At 33.6% G+C, this 10,796-nt stretch overlaps 2 protein-coding genes across 4 annotated transcripts; both read left to right on the plus strand.

The window, feature by feature from the left end:
• The first annotated feature begins 3,916 nt into the window (after nucleotides 1–3,916).
• LOC142552083 (OVARIAN TUMOR DOMAIN-containing deubiquitinating enzyme 4-like) lies at nucleotides 3,917–8,222 on the plus strand. Of its 3 annotated transcripts, none has more exons than XM_075661697.1 (6): nucleotides 3,917–4,034; nucleotides 4,891–5,494; nucleotides 5,669–5,790; nucleotides 6,990–7,030; nucleotides 7,200–7,298; nucleotides 7,700–8,222. In XM_075661697.1, exons 2-6 carry the CDS (start codon nucleotides 4,945–4,947, stop codon nucleotides 7,869–7,871), a joined length of 984 nt encoding a protein of 327 aa, XP_075517812.1. In that variant the 5' UTR covers nucleotides 3,917–4,034; nucleotides 4,891–4,944; the 3' UTR covers nucleotides 7,872–8,222. The 3 variants fall into 3 exon arrangements, with proteins under 3 accessions (XP_075517812.1, XP_075517816.1, XP_075517813.1); XM_075661701.1 differs by lacking the exon at nucleotides 3,917–4,034 and adding an exon at nucleotides 4,235–4,357 and having other exon boundaries at nucleotides 4,906–5,494; XM_075661698.1 differs by lacking the exon at nucleotides 3,917–4,034 and having other exon boundaries at nucleotides 4,383–5,494.
• A 505-nt stretch (nucleotides 8,223–8,727) lies between these two features.
• Nucleotides 8,728–10,327, plus strand: LOC142551017 (ras-related protein RABA4d-like). Its single transcript, XM_075660064.1, has 2 exons — nucleotides 8,728–9,293; nucleotides 9,757–10,327. The coding sequence occupies exons 1-2, from the start codon at nucleotides 9,064–9,066 to the stop codon at nucleotides 10,199–10,201; spliced, it is 675 nt and encodes a 224-aa protein (XP_075516179.1). The 5' UTR covers nucleotides 8,728–9,063; the 3' UTR covers nucleotides 10,202–10,327.
• The last annotated feature ends 469 nt before the right edge of the window (nucleotides 10,328–10,796 follow it).

A 10,796-nucleotide genomic window follows, 5' to 3' on the forward strand; every position in this document is an offset into this window, starting at 1 on the left:
AAATATTTTAATTAAATGGTTTTGGGCAAAAACTTGTGTAAGACGATCTCACGGATAGTATATTGTGAGACATATATCTTATTTGAGTCATCTATGAAAAATATTACTTGTTATGCTAAAAATATTACTTTTTATTGTGAATATCGGTAGAATTGACCCGTCTCACAGATAAAAATTCGTGAGATCGTCTCACAAAAGACTTACTAATGGTTTTGGATGTATGAATGATAGATTTTGAGTAAATAAATGATTAATTGTGTAATTTTGTTTGATTTCACGATTTAAAAATTTTCAGACGGATATCGATGATTGGCTGAAACGGAGGATTGGAGACGATTAAGGTGTTAAAGATTTAAAAACTAAAATTTTATTTTTAGTTAATAAAATATTATTTTAAATAATTTAAAAATTAAAGCATTTTTAAAGTCAAATTTCAATTAAATAGTGGGAGGAAAGGAATTATATATTTATAAGGGATTTTTTTAAATAGATATTTTTAAACCTTTTAATTTTGGACCTAATGATTTTATTAATCTAAATGAGCATGTTAATTATTTAAAACTAGGGTTGATTAAGCTCATTAATTAAGTTATTAAAAACTTTTTTGTTTTCTATTTTAATAAAAAAAAAACCCTACGTACTCACACCCACACATACCTAAACACACACACACCACTTACGTATAAGTGGAGGAGACGGCCGAGACTTTTAGCTCTTTGGGCAAAGAAGTTTTGAATTTTTTTTCTTTCGTTCTTCGCTTTTTTTCCTCGTTTTTCATTCCAACAACGGTCACCCGACTCCCTCGCATCTCAAGGTGGGTTTTGGTGGAGTTTTGACAAGAAAATGGTAGAAAAAAATTAGAAATCGTCCTCCGTTCGTCACTGACGTTCTGTCGTTACGGTATTCGTATTTTGAACGTTTTAAACACAAAGGCACGTTAAAACCTTCTTTTTGCACCATTCAAATCATATTATGTATGTTTAATTATGTCTGCATGAAAATATATGAAACCCTCCTTTTATTTTCGTTTTTGGGACATGTACATGATAAAACTTTGATTTTTATGCTTTTAAATCCATGGTTATGTTGCACAAAGGGGCAGCCATGATAGGGTTATGAAAGGGGACATTTTTCAGCATGATTAAGGGTCTATATAGGCTTTTCTAAGAGATGGACAACAAGAGAAAAACAAGAAACGAAATTGGGATCATATGGGAACTAGGTTTTCGGTTCTAGGGTTCTTGAAGGGGCATGCGGTGAGTTGCTGTTGGGGCGTGTCCAGGGGTCAAAAGGGGATCTAGTCATGGTTCTAGATAGGCCAAGGTAAGGTTGGTGCAAGGGCTAGGGAAGGAGCGTGCGCTTTGGTCGCTTAAGGCTTGTAGGGGCGTGGGTTTAAGGTTGCCAGTGCTAGGGTTGTAGAGGCTGGTCCGGTAGAGTTTTAAGGGTTCATTCTAGGTCCTATGATGGTTACATATGGTCTGGACAAGATGTTTAATGGCTAGGCTCGTTGGATTGGAAGTGGATTTGGGCTTGGGCTAGGGTTTGATCAATTGTGCAGAAAATTTAGTAGGCGTTATAAGCTATTTCGAGGGCCTTAAATGGTTTGATGCGGGTTGCATATGGTATAGTTAGGTGTTAATAAGCTATGGTTCAAGTTTGGTTAAGTTTGAGTCGATTCGAGTTAAAAACGAGATTTACAATTAATTTTTAAAACAAATTGGGAAATTGGTTGAAGAGCTAAATTTTACGTCTAAGAAATGTTTATGGGTGTATTTTAAGATTTCATGTTAAGTTTAGGGATGAAAAGTTTATGTTTAAAATTTAAGAATAAAATATTAAATCTTTAAATTATTCGGGTTAAAAAAGCTTCATGTTTTAGTCATTAAGTTATTAAATCGAAAAGATCGGGTTTACGTCTAAGGAAAATATTAGAAGTCAAATTTAAGCTTAATGATGGTTTGAGATAGGTTCGAGTCGATAAAAGTAAGAAAACGTCAAAATTGAGAATTTTATAGCCCGAGAGAAAAATTGTCATTTTACGTTCGAGTAGTACGAAATGCTTGACAGTGTCCTTAAAAATCATAATACATGCTAAATGATCTTTTAAAACTTTTATAAAGAAAATATGAAATTTTATGATATATGCTAACATTGTAAAATTTTTCATGTAAAAATATTATTTTACGAAATTTGAAGGACACGATATTTTATGAATAAAAAGGAAAGAAAAATATTTTGAAGGATGTGAATTGACTGTGACAAATAAGATATGATATGATATGTTTGGGAATATCGTGAGGGAGAAGGCCTAGAGCGAGCCCGTTTACGGGAGAAACCCCAAAGGAAGCCCAACGATCGTATTTCCATTTACGGCATTGCTTAGTGCCTGTCCTCATGCGCAATGGTAAGCTAAGACTGATTAGTCGGCCACATGATACAGCTAGTTACTTTCGTGGACCAAAATTCACCCAAAATTATGTATGATGACGAAAAGTTTTATGATTAAATGATTTATGATTAAAAACTTATTTTGAATAAAGGTACGATTTTTATGCACGTGCCTGTTTATGTATTATTTGTTATTCGTGGTTAAAACGTAATGAGTCATTAGACTCACTAGGTTTGGATGGTTGCAGGCGAGGATGAAATTGAGGGAGACGTTGACTTTTGAGTGGATTGAGTCCGACACTACACTCCCGATGGACATTTATTATTCGCACGTATTAATATTTAAAGTTTTACGAAAAGATTTTGAGGATTTTTTATTTAAAGATTTTTATGTTTTATTTTGAAGTTTAGTTTTGATCATGTTAATGATTGACGTATGACTTTTATTAATTAATGATTAATGATTTTTATGCACTTGATATTTTAAATGTTAAACTAATTTTCGGATTTTGGAAAGGTTGTGTATTTTAAATTGCAAGTGTCGATTTTTTTAAAAACATTTAATAGGGTTTTAATGTTAAAAAGTAGTTGACGTTTCATATGTATTGTATTTTTTAAATAAACTTGTGTTTTTTATTGCATTAAACTTTTTTGTGTTTGATAATTTTTGTCTAAACATAATAAGATTTATTGAGATAGTTTAAACTTTTAGATAAATTAAAAATCAGAAAAATATAAATTACTAATAAACTCATATCAGTAAAGTTAGTTAACAAATAACATGATAGATAAAACAATAAATAAATTTTGATGTCACATTGTCGTATTTCTTAAGTTTAATAATAATTAATGCATCGACGCATGATTGCGTGCTTGTAGAATATTTTTTAAATAGAAAAAGAAATGGAAAAGCCCGAAGTTGAAATTGAACCTATGACCTCATGTATTTGAAACAAAGAATCTATCTCATAAACATCATGTGTGACACAATATTTTAAAATACTTTTAAGATTTATTTGGTTTATTTTCGTTTCACATTTGGGTGAACTGATTTTAGATGAGATGTTTATTTAGTTTGTTGATTTGAGAGAGTTTTGCAAATCCTGGAAACGCAAGAGGTGGGAAATTGAGAATTATGAGTGAGATGATTTGTTGACAGATATTACGTGTACATTTTAGGATCCAAAAATAATTTGGTAAAAACTCATCATGATACTAAAAACAGTTTGTATATGTTGTTTATACTTTATTTAAAAGATAATATAATAATAATAAAAATATAGATATTTCAAAAAACAGAATTCTTAACGATATTCCTGATTCTTTTAAGCTTTTATTAGTATTAGTATTAGTATATTGTTGTTGTTGTCAAATCGTGCATTTGGTTGTAGGCCCAATATTTTTATCATTTTTAGTATTTGGATCTTATTTAGCTATAGGCCCATCACAATTTTGAATTAAATTTCGTGGGCTAACCCAATAACATGTCCAATCCTAATTTTGACAACTCAATTTTCGATGACGTCGTTTAAATGCTTATTTCTCAGTGAGCTGATTCAAGAAATCACCTGGCAAAATTCTCAATCGCACTCCGGACAAAGCTAGGAAGTTTGAATGGAATCGCAAGTTTCTTTGCTATAACTTCGGTTCTATTCAAATTTTCATTTGGAAGTATTCTTTTCTTCGATGCTAATTTTATTCTTTACTTTGATGCTGTGAGTTTATTTATTTTAGTTTTCTTTAATTTTTTTTCTTCTGGTGAACTGTTATTGTTATGGTCTTATCTTCGATGGCCATTGAGTTCCTTCAATTGAATAACATCAGGGTTTTTTTCTCTCCTTGATATTATGTTGTGCATATAGTTTTGCACTTATGCTAACTTGATGTATTTGTACTATCTTAGGTTGCATTCAAATCCATAATAACACGTGCAATGGTTTGTCCACTTGAAAATGGTTTTCAAATCACAGTAAGTTATTTTTTGAGTCGATGCGGTAGATTTCAAATCATTAACTCAAATGCTCCCTCAGGCCTCAAATCCAAATGCAACCTTATTTTTTTTTGTAATTTAACTGATATTGACATTTAATATTGGTTCTATTTTGTGTATATGCCTCTAGATAAGTATTCTTATATGCCGATATGAGCGAGACTTTGATTTGAGCAATTTTTGGGGGAATTTCTATCGCGTTTTTTGGTAGTCTGCTTATAGAATGGACGTGGCTGTGGTTTATTTTGAATTTTGAAAATGATTCTCTTAGTCTATGCATTCAAATTCTCTATCTCCGTTTTTTTTCTTTTTGTTTTATTTTGTGGCGATTTATTGTAAAAGGGGTAAAAATTTTGTTTTTCTTGTTGAGGATTTTTTATTTGAGTTTATATGTACATGCTTGTATTTTCTTGATAAGGATTGGGAACATATTTGGGCTCAAATTCATTAGCTCAAGGATTTGTTTGCGTCGGCTGCAAGTTGATGGGATTATGTTCTGATTCTTGATTTAGTATTTCTTTGTGTAGGGCTATTATATCTCCAACTTCCTGTAAGGTTTTGTGAACATGATGGTTTGTTCTCCCATCAGTACGTGCACAAAAAATGTGACCTGCTTAATTTGGACTGCCCGGAGACGGATGAGCAATCATGCTTTTGATATTATTCAAGTACCTTCTACTTATTGCTGTTCCCATAGCTTAAACACGCGTCCGAAACTACCTTACACTTCCATATATGTGCCTTCTTCGGATTGTTGTTTGTTGACTGATGGGTCCAAATCATCTGGACAAATAAGTATTGGATGTAAAACCAAAAGTAAGACTTCTTGCCATTCGTTGGCATTTAATATTGCTAATTCTAGATGCCATCGGAAGATGAGTGTTGGTCTCTCAACTGGATACAGAATCATGAACACAAGGCTTCTGGTTCCTGAGAAAACAATTGCTTCCGAAATTAAGTATAATATCGGACCTGTTTCTTGGAAACAACGACGAGCATCTGCTGGCTTTTTTATTGCATTGTTGGTTTGTTTTTCAACCACCACACCTACATATGCTGAAGCTCCTGAGGGAAATGAGAAGGAAAAGAAAGTTTTCACCAACTACTCAGTGACTGGTCTGTAGTGTATCATTCATCTTCCATGTACACTTTATCCGGGGATGCATGAGTTTTTTACCGTTCACTGAATCTACCAATTATGATGACACATATTTTGCAGTGTAGAATATATGATGAACCTCCGTTTCTCTTACCCATTTCCGTGACGTAGATTACCGCTTCATGCTACAGGTATACCTGGTGACGGGAGATGCTTGTTTCGCTCTGTTGCCCATGGAGCTTGTGTACAATCAGGAAATAACCCTCCGAATGAGATCCTTCAGAAGGAGCTAGCTGACGAATTAAGGGCTAGGGTATGTCTAAGATCTCCCATTATGTACTTTTGTCATTAGAAGCAAGGAATTATCAAGAACACTTAGTAATGATAATGATTTCATGAAAACGGGTTCAAATGAGTCAAGTTAACCTAAAAACAAATGGGGCTCGAGCTCATCGAGCTTAGAATAAGAGAGCTCATCTCTAGCCTCCGACCTTGGCTCGCGATAGCCCATGAACTCATATTTGGTTTACAAAATTTGTTCATGAGTGCTTTCACTTGCTTAGATCAAGAGTCTAGTTCATGAGGTTTGATTAATGAACTAATTTATGAGTTCTCTATAACAATAATAACACTGTATTTATTAAATTAAAAAGATTTCAATTTTTTTGGCTAAATTGTGTGAATATAAAATGTTTAACTAAAATTAATTTGAGTTCGTGGAGCTAAAAATAAACGAGTTCAAGCTTGAGCATCCATGCTTGTCCCGCAAACTGCGTTGCTAAATTATGTTGAGTTGGCAAAATTCAATCGCAAATGTGTTAACAAGCGCAAATCCCGAGTTTGGCTCAAGAGCCCGATTTATGAGCTCTCTATATAAAATTAAAGATTAATATTTTTATATGATAATAGTAATACTATATATATAATATTAAAATTATTGAATTCATTCATCCTATGTTATTAGAGTATAAACAATTATTTAAAAATTAGTTTTGACCATGAGCCGCCTCGACTTACCTAACACCCCTACTTGTGAGTTAAAAAACTCAATGCTACCAATTCAAAAGTTAAGTTTAAAGTTGCGCAAACTAATAGTAGGTAACTCATAAAAATTCATGGCCTGGCTGGAAAAATTAGACTTGAGGCTTATGATGCATTGTGCTTCTAGAAAGGTTCAACTTCGATGGCGATAATGTTCCAATCATTGTTCTTTCTAATATAGTGCTCGGCTAACTAGACTTTCCATCGTAACACTGGTCATGGAATACCAAACAGTAGTTTGAATAGTTTAATGACATTCTTCTCCTTCTCGCTGCAATATTTTTTAAGCCAAAATCTCAATAAAATGAAGACATATTTTATTGGCCACAGTACTTTAATTTGTGCCAATCTTATCATATGACGCCGCATCAATGACCAGTAGAAAGTGTCATTTAGAACATTTCAATGTAATTGTGCCTTGATAATATGTGACACTAAGTCCTCTAGTTGTTGATCTGCTAAGTGTGTTAGGTGGTTGATGAACTTGTCAAAAGACGGGAAGAGACAGAATGGTAAGTCTATTTTTTCACTTATTTGACATGGTGATACCATTTTCATTATCGACTGAGTCTGTGTTTGTGCAAATAACTTAACCACATTAACACGCCTTCAAAAAAGTTTCCATCTTCCTCATTTCACGTTGTGAAAAATTCAAGAATTGAAGTTTTAACTGATTGTCAGGTTTATAGAAGGCAATTTCGACACTTATGTTTCAAACATGAGGAAGCCTCGCGAATGGGGAGGTGAACCGGAACTATTAATGGCTTCTCATGTACTCCAGTAAGTGCATGTTGTATGCACGTAATTGTATCTTGGGAAATCTTTTACTGAACTCCATGACCACTATGAAATGTGCTTCTTTTGAGTGGATAATTTTGTTTCTATAAACTTTTTCCATGGATCACAGTATCCATAGTATGACCACAATCTCCTTGTTTTTCTCTGACTCTATTTTAAATATGATAAATTCATTATTTCTATGTGATAAATGTAGTCACCATTCTGCTATGATATGCAAAATTGCTGTTATGGCTCTAAGTTGTCCGGATGTTATTCATTTTGCGTTTTGCTTGGTTCTAGTATGATTGAAATAATAATTTTACACCCTTCCTCCTTGCCCCTAACAGAAAAAGACAGCAGAAATTACTATTCATTACATCTGATAATTATAACTATTTCAGGATGCCTATAACGGTCTACATGCATGACCGAAATTCTGGTGGCCTGATAGCTATTGCGGAGTACGGTCAAGAATATGGCAAGGACAATCCAATCGAAGTCCTATATCATGGTTTCGGTCATTATGATGCGCTTCATATACCAGGTCAGAGAGGGGAAAGGTCAAGACTTTGAGATTCCAATGAGAATCTTGTTACAAGATGAATCTCTCACTGAAGATTAATTTTTTTTTCCGGCGTAAGCTAAGAAATACAGGTTGATTGGTGAAATATTCATAGAATGGGTAATTGTTACCGTGGTTTTGTTACTTCGTGTTGTCCTCGCCGTTATGTATCGGGTTTATGTTCCTTGATCCCTGAACTGGAGTTTAGTTCACTAGTATATGTAAGGAATATCATTAACTTTTGGACCATTGAGCATTCTGTCTATTTAAGAAATATTACACGCTCGTCTGATATCAGTGAGTTTCTTGTCGGGGATGAAGAAGATTTAGATTCCACTTTTTATGGATGAAATTTTTATTTACTTTTGATGAGTCAGTTTCAACTCATTTTGTGTATTCTTTAATTATTGTTATCTTTATTTCTTTTCTATATTATAATAAAAGAATTTATAAGTCCCATCTTTTTTTTCCCCCTCAAAAAATCCTCATTATCCAAACTTTATCACCAGTAAAAACAAAAATAAATGATAATGTCAAGGATTTGGAATTTTATTTCCTCTATTTTTGGGTGAATTTGTCCAACAGAGTTTGTCCATCGTGGTTTATAAACTATTTTGTTTGCTCACGAGTTTACATAATGTGCATCGAAGATTATTGATTGCGGGTTCCATCTACATAAAAAAAACTAAATAAAAATAAACAAAAGTTTAGATTTTTAAGAAAATAAACAATTGGAACAGATAAAAAAGAATTAGAGAAGAACATTTTAACTAAAAAGGCGTTGGATTATTTCGAGCAATCTGGTCATGTATGTATAAATAAAATAAATAAATGTGTACAGAGAAACGGTTAGATGGGTCCCGCACATACCGTTGGTCTACCGTTTTTTGGTTTGGCTTCCCTCCTCAAAACTCATTCTTGTACTAAAAAATCTTTCCATTAACAGCTCATTTATTCATATCAGATTCGTAATCACGTAGGAACCCTAGTTTTCTTGATCGATTTGCATGGTAATTACTCCTTTAATTTCCTATTTGATCCGTTCATTGAAAAGCGTATTAACAAAAGAGGGAAAAAGCAACCCTGTGCACAATTTGGTTGATATTGACATATTCGGAGATTTATGTTACTGTTCGGGAGGATATTGTTGCCAAGGAGGAGAATATAGGATAGGATTAAAATTTTGTTCGAAGGTTTGCGAGGATGTCAAATCCATACGGTGGAGATTTTAATCAGAAGATTGATTATGTTTTTAAGATTGTTTTGATTGGGGATTCCGCGGTGGGTAAATCCCAATTGCTGGCTAGGTTTGCGAGGAACGAATTCAGTCTGGAATCAAAGGCCACAATTGGGGTTGAATTCCAGACCAAGACCCTAGTTATTGACAACAAGACTGTGAAGGCACAGATTTGGGACACTGCTGGACAAGAGAGGTTTCATCTTTGAATACCCTTTTGTTGAATCATGCAGTTTTTCTCTACTGAGTGTTTTGAATTATTTAAAAACTGTTTCTATTTTGTGCATGATGCTCTGAAATATCCATGAGGATTTGAATCTTTATAATCTGGCTTTAATTTTTCTGCACATTTAGACAAGCTGCGTCTGCTCTGGTGCTCTGCATGCAACCCAGAAAAACACTATGATGCTTAATTCAGTAAAAGCAGGCAAATGGTGGATTGCAAAAAGATTTGCAGGCACGCGAACAGTTAGTCCTTAACATTAAGATAGGATATCGTGTCGAGAGAAATGCAGAGGGAGTGGAACAAGAAATTGGTGCCTAAATTTTGATATAGACAATAAATGAATCTGAACCGTGACATACACTACAATCTTTGATATTTGTTTAGCCTTCTCTTTTTTCTCTTTCTATTTTTTTTTTTTTTGGGGGTTTTATAGGTACCGAGCGGTAACAAGCGCTTACTACCGAGGTGCTGTTGGTGCAATGCTGGTTTACGACATGACAAAACGGCAGTCGTTTGATCACATGGCTCGATGGCTTGAGGAACTGAGAGGTCATGCCGATAAAAACATCGTGATAATGCTCATTGGCAACAAATGCGATCTGGGTACTCTTCGAGCAGTTCCAACAGAGGATGCTCAAGAGTTTGCTGAAAGAGAGAACTTTTACTTCATGGAGACATCGGCCCTTGAAGCAACCAACGTTGAAAGCGCATTCATGACCATCTTGACTGAAATATATCGAATCATAAGCAAGAAATCACTTACTGCCGCTGATGCAATGGATTACGGGAAATCTACATCATTGAAGGGTACCAAGATAGTTGTTCCTGGTCAGATGGATCCCAATGGGAGAAAGGGTGGATGTTGCAGGAACTCTTGAATGTTTTTTTTTGGGAACTGATTATTTGAATTCTGTACTTTTTTGACATAACATGGCTTGTGTTTACAGTGATGGTTTGGGTTTAACTTAATCTTGTTTCATTCGAACGAGTGTTCTGTATGAAAAAAAGTAGTTATTTTATAGGAATCAGTGAGTGATTTGGTTGACAAGGCCAAATTTTCTCTGAAAAAGTTGGTCCCTGTACAGAAAAGAAGCATTGAACTTTCTTCCAGCATTACCAACTCTTGGCCCTTATCTAAGGGTTTGTATTCGATGTAATAAATTTAATTATTTTTAAAAATTTTAAAAGTGTATTCAAAATAAACTAAGGGTTTGTATTCGATGTAATAAATTTAAAAATTTTAAAAGTTTATTCAAAATAAATTTTCATAGACTTTTAAAAAGTCAAGTTATGTATTCAAATTTTTTATGAACTTGATTAAATTCATTAACATGCAAATCTTAAAATTTAAGTTACAACGTCGAAAATTATCTTTCGTTCAACCCAAAGATTTAGATAGATTGTTAAAACTTCCAACTCATACACAAGCTCTTTCTTTCCCTATCTGATTACACACTACTTCTCTTATCATCT

The sequence above is a fragment of the Primulina tabacum genome, chromosome 7 (assembly GCF_025594145.1).
Source record: "Primulina tabacum isolate GXHZ01 chromosome 7, ASM2559414v2, whole genome shotgun sequence".
In the NCBI taxonomy this organism is placed as follows: domain Eukaryota; kingdom Viridiplantae; phylum Streptophyta; class Magnoliopsida; order Lamiales; family Gesneriaceae; genus Primulina; species Primulina tabacum.